Source organism: Carex rostrata, chromosome 19, assembly GCF_964058835.1.
Source record: "Carex rostrata chromosome 19, lpCarRost1.2, whole genome shotgun sequence".
NCBI classification, from domain to species: domain Eukaryota; kingdom Viridiplantae; phylum Streptophyta; class Magnoliopsida; order Poales; family Cyperaceae; genus Carex; species Carex rostrata.
In genome coordinates, this window is record NC_135936.1 from 4,737,655 (window position 1) to 4,755,315 (window position 17,661).

At 34.1% G+C, this 17,661-nt stretch overlaps 2 protein-coding genes across 3 annotated transcripts; both read right to left on the reverse strand.

Moving 5' to 3' along the window:
• Window positions 1–4,641: 4,641 nt before the first annotated feature.
• Window positions 4,642–8,273, reverse strand: MEE62 (Leucine-rich repeat protein kinase family protein). The gene is made up of 2 exons (XM_078321025.1): window positions 6,938–8,273; window positions 4,642–5,784 (listed from the first exon to the last, which is right to left on the reverse strand). The coding sequence occupies exons 1-2, from the start codon at window positions 8,151–8,153 to the stop codon at window positions 5,165–5,167; spliced, it is 1,836 nt and encodes a 611-aa protein (XP_078177151.1). The 5' UTR covers window positions 8,154–8,273; the 3' UTR covers window positions 4,642–5,164.
• Window positions 8,274–14,569: 6,296 nt separating this feature from the next.
• LOC144571823 (CBL-interacting serine/threonine-protein kinase 12-like) lies at window positions 14,570–17,157 on the reverse strand. 2 transcript variants are annotated; one of them, XM_078321205.1, is made up of 3 exons: window positions 16,629–17,157; window positions 15,393–15,780; window positions 14,570–15,125 (listed from the first exon to the last, which is right to left on the reverse strand). In XM_078321205.1, exons 1-3 carry the CDS (start codon window positions 17,082–17,084, stop codon window positions 14,779–14,781), a joined length of 1,191 nt encoding a protein of 396 aa, XP_078177331.1. In that variant the 5' UTR covers window positions 17,085–17,157; the 3' UTR covers window positions 14,570–14,778. The 2 variants fall into 2 exon arrangements, with proteins under 2 accessions (XP_078177331.1, XP_078177330.1); XM_078321204.1 differs by having other exon boundaries at window positions 14,570–15,780.
• Window positions 17,158–17,661: the final 504 nt, after the last annotated feature.

The window sequence follows — 17,661 nt, forward strand, 5'->3', positions numbered from 1 at the left end:
TTACCCTCAATCATATTATTCTTCAGACTAGTACAAAATAATATTAATTACACGAATTTATTTCGCCTTTCAGATAATCATAAATATCACAGTACCAACAGCTGTTATTTTTAGCATTTTCCAAAAGAAAATTCTGCACAACTAATCTATATTTCACGGTGGAAGGAAGCTACCCCATATTTTCGTTTTAAGCAGTGTTTTAATATTCGGTTTATATACGGTATGCAGAAAGTCACCGCATACCGCATATGCAATATGCGACCGTATATGCATATTTTTATACAGACTTATATATGCGGATTTTAAATGAGAATTCATATATATACAGTAATATGTGGTATAAATTACGTACTGTTAATATACTTTAAACCGGTATTTTTGTCACTATTATTATACTATAAACTGATAATATACTCTAAACCGATAATATGTAGTATAAAGTATAAACCACTGTTATTATACTCTAAGCCAGTATTTTTATCACTAGTAATATAATCTAAACCGGTAATATGCTCTCACTCGCATATTCGAACTATATAGATTTTCTATTTGAATTGCAACCGAATAAACCGAATACTACTACACTTGTTTTAAGTATAAGGCAAAACCGTGAAAGAGAAAACAAAGATATAGAGCGGAGTGAATGAAAAAAAAAATTAGAAAATGATTTATGTCAGGATGCGTTGCACAAAATATGTAGCTTACTTTAATAAAAAAAAAAATATAAAATAACATGTTATCTATTTCCCAAAAAAAAAAAAATTTTGTCACGGATTGCAAATATTTTTTCTTCTTTTTTTTGGTTAATATTTCATTAATCAAGACAAAAACTGAGTACATCCATCTGTTTGTACCAGACTACCAGTACATAAGTATCCAGCTCGTGTACCTGGCTCGCTATGATTCAACAACAACACTATATGGGTTAGTGATAAGAAATTATAGTGGCTCGCTATTTATTAATCTGAGCACGAGTATTGAAAATCATACAAGCTTGCTATCTAATTATGGCTCATCTTTTTGTAATCAGAGCAAGGTTTTATATTTTTTTTGTTTTTTCTTATTAATTTTAAAGAAGAAGGTTTTGTTTGTAATATTTTAAGTACTATTTTGTGTTGGGGAATATCAAGTACACGAGCTGGATACTAACTTGTATATTTTTTATAAATCAAAGGTGAATAATTTTATTCGCAATTTGTTTTCGTATAGGACTGAATCGTAAAACGCATTTACATGACTAATAGCGGCAACTTGACCAGAAAGTAATGGAAAAACAACTGTACACGTATCTCATTGATTTCACCTGAGTATTCAGAAATTGACAACATTGTTGGGTCCCACTCCACATAGCTTTATCCAGTAAGGTGGTATAAATGATGAATTCATTCACGTTCAAACCTTGATGTGATAGATTTTTCCAAGCAATTCACGTTACAAATTTAAGTAGATTCCGCGGTGATCCAAACCACAGTTATTATTTGGATTCGGTTGGACCAGGTTAAAAGTTTGTGATTTAGAAATAATTCATGTATAATTCGAAAATAATTTAAAATTATTCGGATCAGAGAGAGAGAGAGTGACTAATGTGCATTTGAATGTATATGGGTCGTAATACATACAGTTCAAATTTGACTTTTCAAAATCCAAGCGGTCGATCCGAACCGTTCATCTTGTTCTACATATTAATATGTGCTTGGAGACCAAATTTTATATTTTTCTGAATTTTTTTACTATTTATTAAATATTTTACAAAATTATTAATCCAACGATAGCTTAACAAAACAGTAAAATCAGCAGCACCTTTGAATAGTTGTCACTGCTTTCTTGACCAAAGTTGTCACTGCTTTCAATTTAGTATTTGCCACCTTTGAATAGTTGACTAAAACACGTTGTACCATCAGCACTACTAAATCATAAAAAATTGCATACCACCAGCCTTCCAATTCAAAATTCATGTCAGCATCATAACAAGTTGCTAAGATATTACTTGTTACAAAAGCAAAACATGACACAAATAAAAGTTAGAGAAAAGCACAATAGCATAAATTTCCTGTACTATATGTAATCTGTTAACATATTATATAAACAAAGAACAACATATAAGAAAATATGTAATAAAAAAATGTGTAAAAACTTTAATAGCCAAACTGCCTGAGTTATTTATTTACTTGGCATTGATATATAGTAGCCATGAAAGAAAATTATCGTCAATTTCTTTCAATTTATTTATTTAAAATCAGCTTTTTAATTGCGGGTGAAAACGGAGCGAATATAGAGTGGATAGTGGTAAAATTATATTCATATCGCTTTTTCGTTTTTCAGATACAGATACGAAGCGAATATTAGACGGATCTTGATACAAATAAGAATCACATCGGATATTTATTAAAATAATATAAAAATTATTAAAAAAATACTAAAGTTTATAATATTTATCTAATTATAATGGTGAAACATTTTTATAATATATATATTAAAATTTATGTTACATATCTATTATTTGGATACAGATAATTCAAAATTTAAACCATCTTAGTATCTATATCTACACGATATTCAGATATCATATATCCACATCTAATTTTTCGAATAATAATCAAATATAAATCAGATATTATCTATACCGTTCTCATCCCTACGTCCATGTCATCTTTTCTTATAAAAAACATAATAATAAAAGACCAAAAAGTTGTATAAAAAATAAAACTTTTTCGTGTGATCAATAGCATTCTTAACTGCACGATAGTGACACTTTGACAATAAATAGCATCTCTGAAAGAACAAGACACCATAAATTTATATACATTAGTAAATAATTCAAACAATTAATTTTTAGTCTAGTAATAAAGACAGCTTTCTTCAAATGATAAGATCTAAGTTTAAAATCAGGATAGAATTGTTGTGGACAAAAGATCTCACACGTCACAAACTAAAGTTAAATTGAATTTATATTAATATAAGAATTATTTTTTTGGGGTTTGCTTTGATAAATTTTTTTTACTAATGATAAAACTTAAATCCTTAAAACAAGACATGTTTTATAGAAAAAGAATTGCATATAGAAAACTTGTAGCCACGACCAGATGTTAAAAAAAAATGAAACATCTATAATGACAAACAATATGATTTATCACGCTGTAATTTATACAATGGAATATATAAAAGAGTAATATTTTTTAATTATATTATATTTGAAACACATCAAACATATTTATTTTTAAATGTGAAGAGAGAATTAAGATGTATGAATTGTCCCATCAAAATAAATTAAAAAATCAAAAGGATGAAAATAGGAATAACATGACATAATTAAGAATTCAAAGGCAGATTTATCACGTATATACGTATCAATTTGATCTATGAAGTCTCTACGATAAATGACTACGGTTCTGTAAATGGACCGAAATTTTAAAAATACCCTCATAAAAAAAAAGATTACAATTATCACGCCCGCCATTTGTCGTTGTGGACTTCAAAAATAGATCCTCCATTTATCATTAGGACACCAAGAATGGATCCATTATGGGGTCTGTAATGACAAATGGTAGATCCATTCTTGGAGTCTGCAACGACAAATGACAAACGTGCTAAATTTAGAATTCTTAGAATTTTGTGGTCTTTTAGTGTATTTTTTTATGAGGATATTTTTAAAAATTAGAATTCCTAGAATTTAGTGGTATTTTGGTGTATTTATTTTATGATGATATTTTTAAAAATTTGGAATAAACGGAGCACTACGAGTCTACGACAAAAAAAACGAAATATTGTCATTTTTTAGATGCACGTGAAAGTGATATTAGATCGCACTTAAATTGTATTTTATTATTAAAATTTTGATTTTTCTCCCTCGAGTTTACAAAAAGGCTAATACTATTAAATTTATCTTGAATCATGGCAGTCTTTCGCCATCAAAAATTTGTTTTTGTGTGGTTCTTTTTATCTTGTTTCTTTTGTTTTGCTCTTGTATTCCTTTCGCTCATGTAGGTCTGGTTCAAACTTCGGACAGCCGAAAGTAACAATGCGATTTGAAAAAGGCAAATCAAACAAAGCCTAAATGAGAATGAAATATATACATGAAACAAATCCAACCAAGATAGAAAAAAACAAAGACGGAGCAGATGAGGGGAGATGCTGGTAATCACCAAGTTGCTTCCAACAAAAATACAAAATCTTTCTCATTCCTTTGCATCTACCTCTCAAATCTCAACCTCTCCCACTACTTTCTACACCCCTTAAAAAACCCAAAACCCCCTTTTTGACTTCCGAACTACTCAAATTTCACACCCAAAAGTTCAATTTGTAAAAAAGGTGATTAGCGACTGAGATTCTCTGACCCACTTCATCCTCCAAATACGGAAATAAATATGCTACTATCCTAAATGGATTGTAGGTCCTAAAATTCTAAATGTAACCTTTTATTTTTTGGGTCGCACAAATCTCTATAGAACTTGTTTTTTATGCACGCATCTCAAAATCAATGAAAGGTTGGATTTGAAATTTTAGGATCCTACAATCCTCTTAGGATCGTAGCAGATACAAATACAGACCAAAACTGCTCCTTTCTGCACCACTATGTTTTGTCACCTTCCTTTTGTAGAAATGGTTGCAAACAAGGGTGTTTCTTACAAAATTTACTGAAAATTGAATTTAATGCTTTTGCAAGTTGCAAAGGCGGAATATACATTCAATTCAAAATTAACAATGTTTACTTCCCTACCGCACTAACAACTTTTACAAGATCATAGTTGCAAAAAAGTATCATTGCTCCAAAGGTGAATATAGAGTCCGGCTAGTATAACATCGGTGTCATATGATATTAACTTCAAAATTGATTGAATAGATTTCAAATGACTAATTCAAACCGTTCAAATCAATTTACTTTATCAGTGATGCGTTTACATACAAAATTTTTATATTTTCGAGTTATTTTAATATCAAATCAAGTGGTAAAAATGTTAAAAAATGAATGTATTAAAATTAACTTAAAAAAATCACACTTTGACCGCTTGACTTGATACTAAATAAATTTGAAAAATTATAAATTTTGTATCGAAACACACAACTAATGAAATAGATCGGTTTAAACGGTTTGAATTTACTGTTTGAAATTGATTCAATAGGTTTGAAGTTGGTGTTATATAGACTGAAATAACACTAGCCAAACTCATGATGCAGCAGATGACGTGGCGATAGAAACGGGTCGAATGTCCTTAACAAGACCAACGACTTGCTGCATTGTAGGTCTCTTCTCTGGTGATTGTGCCGTGCATAGGTAACCCACATGCAGACAGCCGACCATCTGTCGCTGCCAATCGGGTTCTACCCCGTCGATCAAAAGCCGGTCATCCAACAAATCCAATTCCTTGCCTTCCTTGAACAACCCACGAACCCGATTCACCGATGCTTCATCCCAACTGGTTCGACCCGTCATTAGCTCGAACAGCAGCACCCCAAATTGATACACATCTCCCTCCGGTGTACCGGCATTGTCCAAAGGACCAATGTCGGCGATACGCGGCTCCAAATCATCCCCAATGAGAATGTTAGAGAGGACTAAATGGCCGTGAGTAACAGGTCGGCCTGACCCAGCCCAACCCTGGTGGAGAAATGCCAATCCACGTGCAATTCCTAGTGCAATGTGATGCCGGGTGGGCCAGTCCCCCGCGACTTCCCATGTGTCATCGTCCCATTCCTCGGGATTGGGTGTGCCGGCTGGTAGCTCGTGTAGCCACTGATGGAGGTCTCCTCTCTCCATGTACTCATATATCAGTAGTTTCTCCCTTCCTATAATAATGAAATCAAATTTTGTAAAATGTAATTTTCTGACCTTCTCTTTTGCTTTGCCTCGATAGTCAACACATTTTAGCTTACCTAATGTATGTACAAAATTTGCCAGAAAAGAAGAACAAAAGGAAAACCAAGTAACCCTTTACTGCAAATTTTTATTAGCATTCCCATTTATTGGCCTGGGTTGGTTATTTGGTTATTGACATGGCACAAAACAAAACATTAAATTTTGGCCATTTAAAACTGAGTTGCATTAGAAGTTATTGAATGCAACTTTTGGCCAAAATTCAATAAATGGGAATATTATTGACATGGCACAAAATTGCATTCAATTTCTTATTTGCAAATTTTGGCCATTTATTTGCATTCAATTTCTTATCTGGTGCCAGGTGGGAACAAGGGCTCTGCCGAGAAGATATTGAATTCGTATCCTCTGAGATATCTCAAACTTTGCGTGACTTTATGGAAAATCCCAACCGTTTAAATACGTTATGCATGAATCTCAAAGCACAGATAATACTGACCCCCTACATCACCCCGAACAGACACCGGACTCGTCGGTCACGCAAAAGTTGAGATATCTCAGAGGATACGCACTCGAAGATATTGCCCTTCCACATTTGCACAGTGCAAATCATTTATTTCACCTCTGTACTTTCTCGTTTTATATTAACGAGGCAATTTTGAAATATATCGGACAGTAAAGCATGGACTTGCATTCAATTTGAATTGGCCATCGAAGGCGGGGCAGAGCTAAATTAACTTTATAAAAAGACTCATCAAGTATAATTTGTTTAAAATTTGTAGCTCTTTCCAAAGTTTCCTTTTCTTAAAAGCAACCCCCTCTTATTTCCCATGTTCACACATGCCATGATATGCGCATGTTCCGTACTATAGTCTAGCAGTATTATCAAGTAAACAAAGCTACTGATAGCACAATAATACTATATTACTAATTTTAGTAGTACTATCATAGCCTATCAGACTACTGTAACCACTAACCACCATCAAATGCATTTGTAATTGATAATTTAAATTAGCATAAGCCATTCTTTTTAAATTTTCTTAAACCAAATAGCAAGTTATCAATTACTGGCAAGACAAACAGAATAGGTTTTTTAAAAATTAAGAAAAAAGATGAATCACATACCTGAGATGCAATAGCCAAGAAGAGGCAATATGTTAGGATGCCTTAACTCGCCGAGGTTGCGAAAAACCGTAACCGCCTCCGGGTCAGACATGTCACGTGCACTCTCTACCACACGTATCACCACGTGCAAATCGCCGGGCAAAACTGCCCGGTACGCCGGCCCGCTCTGACCCCCTCGTTCGGCCAATTGAGACTCCCGACCAAAACCCGAGGCTGCCACAGCCAGATCAGCAAATGTCAGCTGCATGAGTGGTTTCTCTATCATCACAACTGGAGCCGTCCATTTTGCCTCAGCCACCCAGCCTGTTTCCGAGTCTTCTATTGCTAATGCAATGGCATCTTTGGCTTTTTTCTCGGTTGTTTCAAGCCGTTGTTTCTTGATCCTTTTTGTAGTGAACTTGCATAGTGTGCAAAGGAATAAGGATAATATAATTGCAGATATGGGTATAAGAATTGCTAGCAGAAGTGTTCTTTTGTTCTTCTTCGGGTGTCGACTGGTAGTATTTGTTGAAGAAGAGTTGAGAAATTTTATATTTCCAGCTTTTATAAAAGCCGATTTGCCGAATTTCTTCAAAATCGATGCATTGACCTCGCCGGAGAAGTTGTTGTAAGATATATTCAAAAATCTGAGCGCCATAAGAGGCGGTAAGTCTCGCGGTACACGTCCATGCATAGAATTGTGAGACAAATCCAAATGTTTTAATTTCGTCAGGTTCTTCAACCCAACTGGTACCAAACTTATTTTGTTGTGAGATACATCGAGCAATTCGAGAGCGTCGAGATAGGAGATGTTGGCCGCATTGGTGAACCTGTTTTGAGAGAGATTTAAGTACATGAGAAACGATCTACCTCTCCGTACCGGACCAAGCCGAAGCGCTCCACCTAGTTTATTTCTGGCAAGGTTGATATGCTCAAGGGATGGCATAGACCAGAATTGAGTCGGTATAGAACCTTGCAAGGAGTTGTTCGACAAGTCGACATAGCGTAGAGAAGAGAGGTTACCAAGCATCGCCCATGAAACCGAACCTGTCAGGTTTCTGGAAGGAAGGTTTATGTTATGGATTTGCTCACATCTGCCATCCTGAATTGGCTTGAAACCTGAGACTTGTTGAAAGGCGAGAGAAAGGATAATATAGTCGGAGCTGTTGCATATAGAGAGAGAGATGGGGAAGAAGGAGAAGCAGAGGAGAGAAAAGAGAGCCAAGAGATTTCTCATTTAGGTGTTGGGTTTTTTCTTTTTTCTTTTTATTTTGAGGGTTTTAGATTGAGTTCGAAAGTTTGGAGGGAGAGGGAGGCATTAATGAAGGGGGAAGAGAGAGAGATAGAGGAGCTGAGAGGAATAGAATGGAGTAGGTTTTAATCCGTGGAAACTTGAGAATTGATAAGTAGAGTCGTCAAGGTGACGGCACATGGGTAAGAGGCAGTGTATTGAAAAACCCGGGATCAAGATCCGAATCGGCCGAACCGTGGACCGGATCCGAATCGATCCGCCTTGTTAGACTCCTGGACTAGATCGGACTAATATAAAAGACGGATCTAGTAAGGGTTTGGACCGGGTTTTTTTTACTAAATCTGTCCAAATCTGTCCCGCACTAATTCGAGACCCGTCTAGATTCGGACCGGACTAACCTGAGACCCGTCTAGACCCGAACCGGATCAAATTTGTACTAGATCAGACTAAACAGAAACAATCCACTGTTTTAAAAAAAAATATATATTCGAACCGAATCCGGACTCAACAGGACCATGGGCCGAACTAGACTGACCTGTGTGAATTTGGACCATGGATCTAGCACGAGTTTGGACCAACTCCTCCAAATTTGATCCACCGGACCCGACCCATGCGACCCCCGGACCGGACCAACCCGACCCGTTTTCAATTACTAAGAGGAGCTGTTAACTAACGGCGCATGATTTTAATGGCACGAGGGGTTTACTGTTTATGGGTCCTACACAGTTCATTGGACAAAAAGTATTTATAATTGTTAACGGCGTCATGAGGGAGACTGGGAGTAGTTGATTGGTAATAAATGAATAATGCATGAGGAACTGATGAGAGAACAACTCCTTTGCGAGAGCTGAAAGACAAATGATGTTTGTTCTTTTTATTTCTCCCTTGAATTTTGTATGATCATGACTCGTGATGGTGAACACACGATGTTAATTATTGCGAAGATTTTTTAAAGAGCCCACCAACTAAATATCATTCTAAAATAATACTATATTGGTATGCCCCACAATAAAATTCATCCATCTACTACATGACTACATCAAGATTGTTGTCTGATACGGACTGGGCCAGTGTTTACTGGTACGGACCAGCAGTTCGGTACCAGTGTTTTCCAGGACAAATCAGATCGGTGTTTCTAGATAGAAATGATACATCCTAAATTCAACTGGTAACTGTTATAAAGCCGATACCAAGGCCTTCTTATCCTGGTGGTAGGAATGTAAAATTATCTTGTTTTACTTTATTTTTTATTTTATTTAAACTTTAGCATTTAGCTTTCTTATTTTAAGTTATAGTTTATATTTATATTTATTTTATTTTATAGTTTCATTTTATTTTGTATTATAATTTTATTGTTTTTCTTTTTTAAGACTTTATGTAAATAATGACACTACTTATGTCTCGTATAAATGAAAAAGAAATTTGAGAGCTTGACGACATCGTTCATTCAAAAAAAGACTGTTGCCTGAAGTTCGACAATTGTAAAAAATAAAAATATTATATTTAAAGAAGTATTTTTCTCATGTAGTAATTAATATAAGAGTAAGGCTTGGGTGCTATGGATAGCATAGAGGGCTACGGTGCTACGGCTCAATATTCGAGTTTTCAAAATTCTAACGGTTGATCCGAACCATTCATCTTGTTCTCCATATTAATATGTGTTTGGAGACCAAATTTTACATTTTTTGAAAATTTTTTTACTATTTTTTTAGATAGGTAGAAAATCAAATATCTGAATGGTGCAGAATTTTTTAGATCAAGTGATTTTCTACTTAGCTAAAAAAATAGTAAAAAAATTTCAAAAAATGTAAAATTTGGTCTCCAAACACATATTAATATGAAGAACAAAATGAACGGCTCGGATTGACCATTATAATTTTAAAAAGTCAAATATTGAGCCGTAGCACTGTAGTCCTCTATGCTATCCATAGCACCCAAGCCTTACTCTTAATATAATATATTAATTCATAACAATTTTCCTCGAATATATTTCGACTTCTTTATCTTTTTTTAGAGATGCACTTGCTTTTAAATTCCAAACAAATTTTGTGACAACAATAACACAAAAATTGTAAAAACTTATTTACGGGCCAGAATCACAATTAAAACCAATTGATCCCTTAAAACCTATTAAAACCGATTGATCCCTTAGAAATGTTGGAGATAAAATGATGGACATTGATGGCCCAATAACCCGTTGAAGGGAAACGATCAGTACCTAATCCATTGTTGCCCATTAAGAATAGAAAAATTCAACTCAATTTTGCAAATGCTAAAAAGAAATTAATATGCTCACCAGTGTTTCAGAAAATAGCAGCAAGCCAATTGTGAAATGAATTTGGAGAAATTAATAGAATTAAATAGCCAGCTGAGACTAATTTTATTAACTGCTCAAATAATTTTTCTCAAGCCCGTTGTGTGGGAGAAATAGGTTTAATTAGGTACAAAAATTTATAACCTATGAAGAGGATCAAGTTTTAAGACTTTCACCTATGATGCATCATTAACAGTACCATCCATTAGATTATATATCTCTATTATCATGATCATATAACTAAGAGACAATTTAGCTAAGAGAGGATGGCAAGGTGATGTCACCTGTCATTTCTGTAAATCTGTTGAAATAATTGATCATTTGTTTGTCACTTGCTCTATTGGATAAACTATTTGGTATTGAATTGCAAATCATAATAATTTTGTCTTTAATTGTGAAACTGTCTCAGATTTATGGCTTCTAGATGCTTGGATACCTTTTATAGATATGTTTTTAATTGAACAAATTAGGACAACCACTATTTGGATTATTTGGCTTACAAAGTTGCAAGAAGTAAGGTTTGCTTTAATGATTCTGCTATTCCCACTTGTACATCATTAGCTTCTCAAATAATAGCTTTGACTTTTTATTGATGTAAATCAAATTTAGATGAATGTTTTTTAAAAATTAATTTTGGTTTTGCCTATGAATATTTCTACTTTGTCCCAGGCAGACAATATTAGAATTCTGTCGAATACTAATGCCCTACTTGGGACTCAGATGAAGACCATGTCTTGAGTTAGAGAGTCCAGACCTCTCTGATTACCTTAGAGATCGTGCTGCATGTGATGCCATTGATGCAGCTCTTCTTCCTTCTAATCCGACTATAGCAGATACTGGTTCCTCCTTTCACAGCAATTCTGCAGCTGCTTAGCACAATTATCTTGTTCTAATAAAACAGTTCTATTTAGCCTATTATGTAATTTGTATTATGACTCTTAACTACCTTTTGTTCCTACTATTTTACTGTTTTAGTTTTCTCATGGTTGCTTCACAACTAGTGAGATCCTTTATGTTTTAGATATTATTTTGTAGTACAGTGACTTTATGTTACTGATTGTAGGTACTACTGTATGAACTATTTTGTTTTTAATGAAATAGGTGACGAATTGTCACTATTATAAAAAAAAAAAATTATGATCATATAACTCATATTTTGTTACGATTTATTTTCGTATATAAGACGGTTTGTAATTATTAAAAAGAAACTTTCATACGGTTATTGTGTTGTTGTTTATTATATAGATTTTAAGTGTTTTGGAAGAAAATATATTAAAAATTTACTTAACTGTAAGATTTCTCTTATAAAATATATTATTGATAAAATCAACTTACTCTGAAATAAACATTATTTTCTTCTCTTTGATGGATAATTCTAGTATTAATGAAAATATAGATAATTTTGGGACACCTTTGCAAGACTAATTAATGTGCTGAGGGTGGAGGATAGTGTGGTGATGAGGATTTGTTGGATGACTATTTCCTAGTATATTTCTGGTTTTAATGTTTTGGTTGTTTTTGCTGTTTATTTAAATATGTTGATGTATTTGGTTCTAAACTAGTGTTGGAATTTTATAAATAGATTGTTAACAGAGAGTAGGGATAGTTGTTGGAGTAATTTTTATTTTATTTTTTCTTCTGTTTGTAGGCATTTGTATTCATTCAAATGTTCACTTTTTTCTTTCAGTCTTCAACATGTAATAAACTTTAATTTATTAATTGAACTTGACTTAATTTATAACATGAATTAAATATTACTTGAACTTTTAACTCTATAGTTATACAATTAATTTTCTGTAGGCATTTGCAATCAACCAAATCACTTCATCAATATACTTGACCTAATCAACTACGTACTAACTAGTATGATATATATATATATATATATATATATATATATATAGAGTTAGGCTGGGGTGCTATGGATAGCATAGTGGCTTCTATGCTACGGCTCAATATTCGAGTTTTCAAAATCCAAACGGTCGATCCGAACCGTTCATCTTATTCTCCATATTAATATCTGCTTGGAGACCAAATTTTACATTTTTCTGAATTGTTTTACTATTTATTAAGTATTTTACAAAATTGTTGATCCAACGGTGGCTGCACAAAACAGTAAAACCGTTGGATTAGCGATTTTCAAAGTGGCTTAATAAATAGTAAAAAAATTCAGAAAATTATAAAATTTGGTCTCCAAGCAGATATTAATATGGAGAATAAGATGAACGGTTCGGATCGACCGTTTGGATTTTGAAAACTCGAATATTGAGCTGTAGCATAGAGGCCACTATGCTATCCATAGCACCCCAGCCTAACTCTCTCTCTCTCTCTCTCTCTATATATATATATATGCCCCTTAAATATATCAGTACTTGTTTCCAACTACTTTTATGGCGGTACAACAGATATACACTGTAGTTGTAGACACACAATCACACACACACACACACATTTCAACTTCATGTGCATATTCTAGTAAAACATAATTTAATGAGCGAAAAATGTTATGAATGCAATTTGTACTTTTTTTTATTTTGTACAATTGTTGCATCTATAATTAGTAAGAATAATATGCATTTAATTTGCCAGTGTTTCAATGCAACATTTTGTACTATGTATTAATAAAATTTGAGTTTTGTTACATTACTTGATGCAAAATATAATTTGTACTTCACATATATCATTTTTTTTTAAGTATAAACTGTTATGTAGAATTGTTTCAAGTAGCCACCCGAGAATAATTAATTCGAGAATAGCTACTATTCAAAATAACTATGGACATTCACACAACCTCTTTTGCTATTTAGAAGACATGCAAATCTGTTATTCCTTGTAAATGTTGGAATAATTACTATTTTGTATCTAATAGAGAAAAAAGAAAGATTTTTTCTCGGATTTCTGCCAATACGGTTCTAATTTGATAAAATTGACGTCACTTCTGTCATCTCTACGCAGGCCTGGCCCTGACCCAGGATAACCAACACGATGGCCCCGGACCCCAAAATCCAAAAGGGCCGAAATAGAAATTAGTTGTATACAGTAAAAAACAGGAAAAAAAAAAAAAAAAAATTTGATATGCCGCCTACACACGGGCCCAACTTGAAAGAAGTCTAATCGTTGCAAGTAAATAAGGTTGACTTGTACACGTAGTACCCCCACCTCCCCCCCCCCCCCCCCCCCCCCCCCCCCCCCCCCCCCGCCCAAATCCATTAATGTTTGGATCCTGCTGGTTCGCATGCTTATGTTGTGAATTCTCTCTCACTTCTTAAAAATATTGGAGGACACGTCAATGAATCTTTAGCTTACTTTATTGAAGGAAAATATAATGATTTAATGGACGAAATAAAATTTTAGGAACTCAGAAGAAACATATAAAACAGAAGCAACTTCTGATTGGAGAATTTTATCTTGAAATTTTTTTTTTTTTTTTTTTCTGAAAGATATAAAATTTGGAGGGAAGATTTATGGATTGTTAATTAGTTCACATGGGGCCACTAAAGATTTTATGAATTTAGTGCATTTCGGCCATAGTATTTGCTCTTAGCCCATATTATTCTTCAACGGGACTATACTCTTTAGGGCTCAACTGGGCTCAATTTAAAGGATCAAAATTCAGACCATTGCCTCTAATAATGATTTGGATTTTCTCGTAAAGAGGAGAAAAAGCAAAAAAAAATGCATTGGGTACTTTTGGATGAAATATGGAATAGAGCAAAAATAGAGCTAATATTAAGTTTGAGAATAGTAGGTAATTCGAAAGAATAGTGAATTATTGTTGTTTTTGCTCCATCCAAACATCGAATAGCTCAAAAAAATAGTACTATTCTCGGGTTACTGTTATTCTTGCTCTGTCCAAACGCACTCGTAGAAAATAGTGCAGAGTTAGCTACTCTAGAATAGTATTAAATCTGAAGGTACAACACATCTCAATAGTAGCTATTCTTGTTCTATTCCTTATTTAATAAATTCTTTGACAGTCACTGTTGAGTTTTCAAAAAAAAAAATTGAGCAATTAAAATCACGCAAATATATACATACAATACTTTTCTTTATTTTATATTTATTCAATACATACATCAAATTATAATCAAACTGGTTAGTCAATCTATTACATTGGCTAGATTCCTTCAAATTTGTACAAACAACCAAATTCCTAGCTTATATATTTCAATTTAATTTTCTCCTACCAAAGCCAATATCTGCGAGGATTAAACGAAAACAATTACTATATACAAAAACAAAATGACCAAACTTCTGACCTTTAAAAAAAAAAAGTTCTATCAAATTGTGCACACTCTAATCTGTTTCTGATCCACTATTCTCTTGATAATTACCGTTGAAAATGAGACAACTTAGGCGAGGCTTCAGCTCTTTGTTACAGAAATTCACATAATCGTCAGCATTTCCAGATTTTTTCTTCACTTCAACTAGAACCAACTTTGGTGTAAGTTCAGATATCTCAGCCGAGATGCTAAGCGGTCCCTTATCACCTCCTCCGGTGGTTGCATCAAGGCTAACCTGCCAATCCTTTATTCTAACTGTAAAATTCACGGCATTTCCGGTTTTCTCAAGTTTGGATATGATTTTTGACACTGGTGCACATGATATGAACCGGGTCTCCACTCCTTGCTCCTCGAAAAGCCCTGATAGGTTGAAACCTGATGAAAGCGCGATGATGTCAAATGCATTTAGACTCGGCGGCCGTTTCATGCCTGGTCCGTATTTAAAAGTCTCTATCAGACATGGAGAAGAAGACGATGCATGTAAACCATTTTTGAATCTTTTAAGCGGTGTGGTTGGCATGGACCCACGCGCAAAATAAATCGGAGATTCATTATCTGAGTCCGATTCTGATTGCAGTGATTCGGGTGCAGACTCATCAGCCGTATCATAACTATAAAATTTGTTACCTTCAACATAGAAACTGATTTGTCTGAAATCTATCTTGAACCAATGGTTTTGCATGATTTCCTGTATTGTGATCCTCTTGTTGGGGTTGGGTTCTAGAATCGCACGGATCAGATGTATCAAGTCGGGCGAAAACCAACGGGGGCACCTATACTCAGCTCGATAGATCTTGCGGACCAGGCCAATCATGTGATGGTCACGGAATGGGGGGTAACCGGCCATCAAGACAAACAGCACAACACCACATGACCATAAGTCTGCCCGACCGGCATCGTACCCTCTACGGGCAAGCACGTCAGGTGCTACGTATGCTGGTGTACCACACAGAGTGTAGAACAGGCCGTCTTGCTGTATTTGCTCAGCAACTGCACTTAGACCAAAGTCTGCTACCTGATTTATTTGAATAATTCTTATTAGTCATAACTCCGAGAAGATTTTTGAAAAATCAAATGCAATAATTAACTAATTTACAGTATTTGATCTAGTACTGTTCTGAATAATATTTCAGAAGCATTTATCAGTCGAATAGTTCTTTGCATGCATCCAAGTTCTTTTTAAGTTTGAGCGTACATTACTACATTTAAAATAATAACTTTCTTTTTATCAAATAGGGAGATGTAATTATTGCTCTTGTAAATAACTTTCTTTTTATCAAATATATCTGTTGATCGGCAATTGCCAACAAAAGACCATTACAACAATAAAATAAGAAGACATATCGTAAGCTTAAATTTTAGCAACTTCTTTAAAGAATTATCACATAATTGTTGGTTGAAAAACACGCAAGTATGTGACCATGTTCATATTTTTATACAGGGTCATATTATGTCTCTATCAAAGGAAGGATGAGGTTAATCTGCAATGAATATGACTATATCGACCGATAGAAATGAGAAGAAATTAAATAAACATTGACTTTTATCTCTCGTCTCTCTGTTTATTCCCTCTTATGATGATCAGTTTCTAACAAAGAAAAACTGCGCAAAGAAAAGGTCTTTAAGTAATTATTTAGATAACAATATGATCAATATTAGTTGTCAATTAACTATGATTTGCATACATTTCTTCATTAATATATATAATGAAGGATTCGAATCAAATTATTTCAATGGTAGAGCACAAAAAGTACCTTGAAAATAACTTTTGGATACAAGTATGAAATTTTAACAGGCATTTATAAAAAAAAAAAAAAGAACAATAATATTAGCCTAATTAAGGATTGAGCAATGAAACCAAACCTTAAGGTCTCCATTTTCATCCACGAGCAAGTTCTCCGGCTTAATGTCGCGGTGGTATACACCCCGCACATGACAAAATGCAACGGCGGATATCAACTGCTGAAAGTACTTCCTAGCAACATCCTCCGGAAGCCGCCCCTTTGCGACCTTATTAAACAACTCGCCTCCTTTGACGAACTCCATGACGATATATATCTTTGACTTGGTCGCCATGACCTCGTGCAGTTGCACGATGTACGGGTGGCGTACGCGCCTGAGGACCTCGATTTCTCGCTTTAGTTGAGGTGCAAGGCCTCTCTTGAAAATTTTCTCCTTGTCCAACACTTTGATGGCAACATCTTCGTTCGTTTTTGAGTTCTTTGCTTGATAGACCTTTGCGAAGTTGCCCTCGCCTAGCAGCCGGCCGATTTCATACCGGCCAAGGAGGAGCGGTTTCTGTTTGACAGTTCCACGCATTGTTTTGGATGAGCGAGCGAGAGAGATTGAGAGAGAGAGAGAGAGAGAGGGAAGAGAGATGGTTGCCGAATGAAGGGAGCTTGGTTTACTTTAACAAATTAAGCAGCTGTAGTGAAGTTATTGGTTGCTCTTGGAGCACAGCCCCAATGTGGACCAAAGGTCTCTATGGCACCATATAATTAATAGGGACGCTAACTACAACTTTTTTTTATTAAAATAAAAAATTACGATGATTAATTTTGTGTACTCTGATTACATTCGTCTTCAAAAATTAACAATACCCATAATTTTACATAAGATATTTTTTTATTCTTTCTTTTTTATGTTTCGAATAATGATAAAAACTAGTAGAATAAATACTTTATATATTTTAATCAAACAATATTTATATTTATATTAAGAAGTATTGATAATACTTTTTTTTTAAAAGTACGGGTAAAATTTTAAATATATATATATTTTTAATTTTGTCGCTAACTATTTTACTGGTTATAGTAATAATTAGTGGTTGTGTTACATTTCATAAATGAAAAAAAAATGTCAATTTTTTTTTCCTGACGTACAGAACGATACGCCT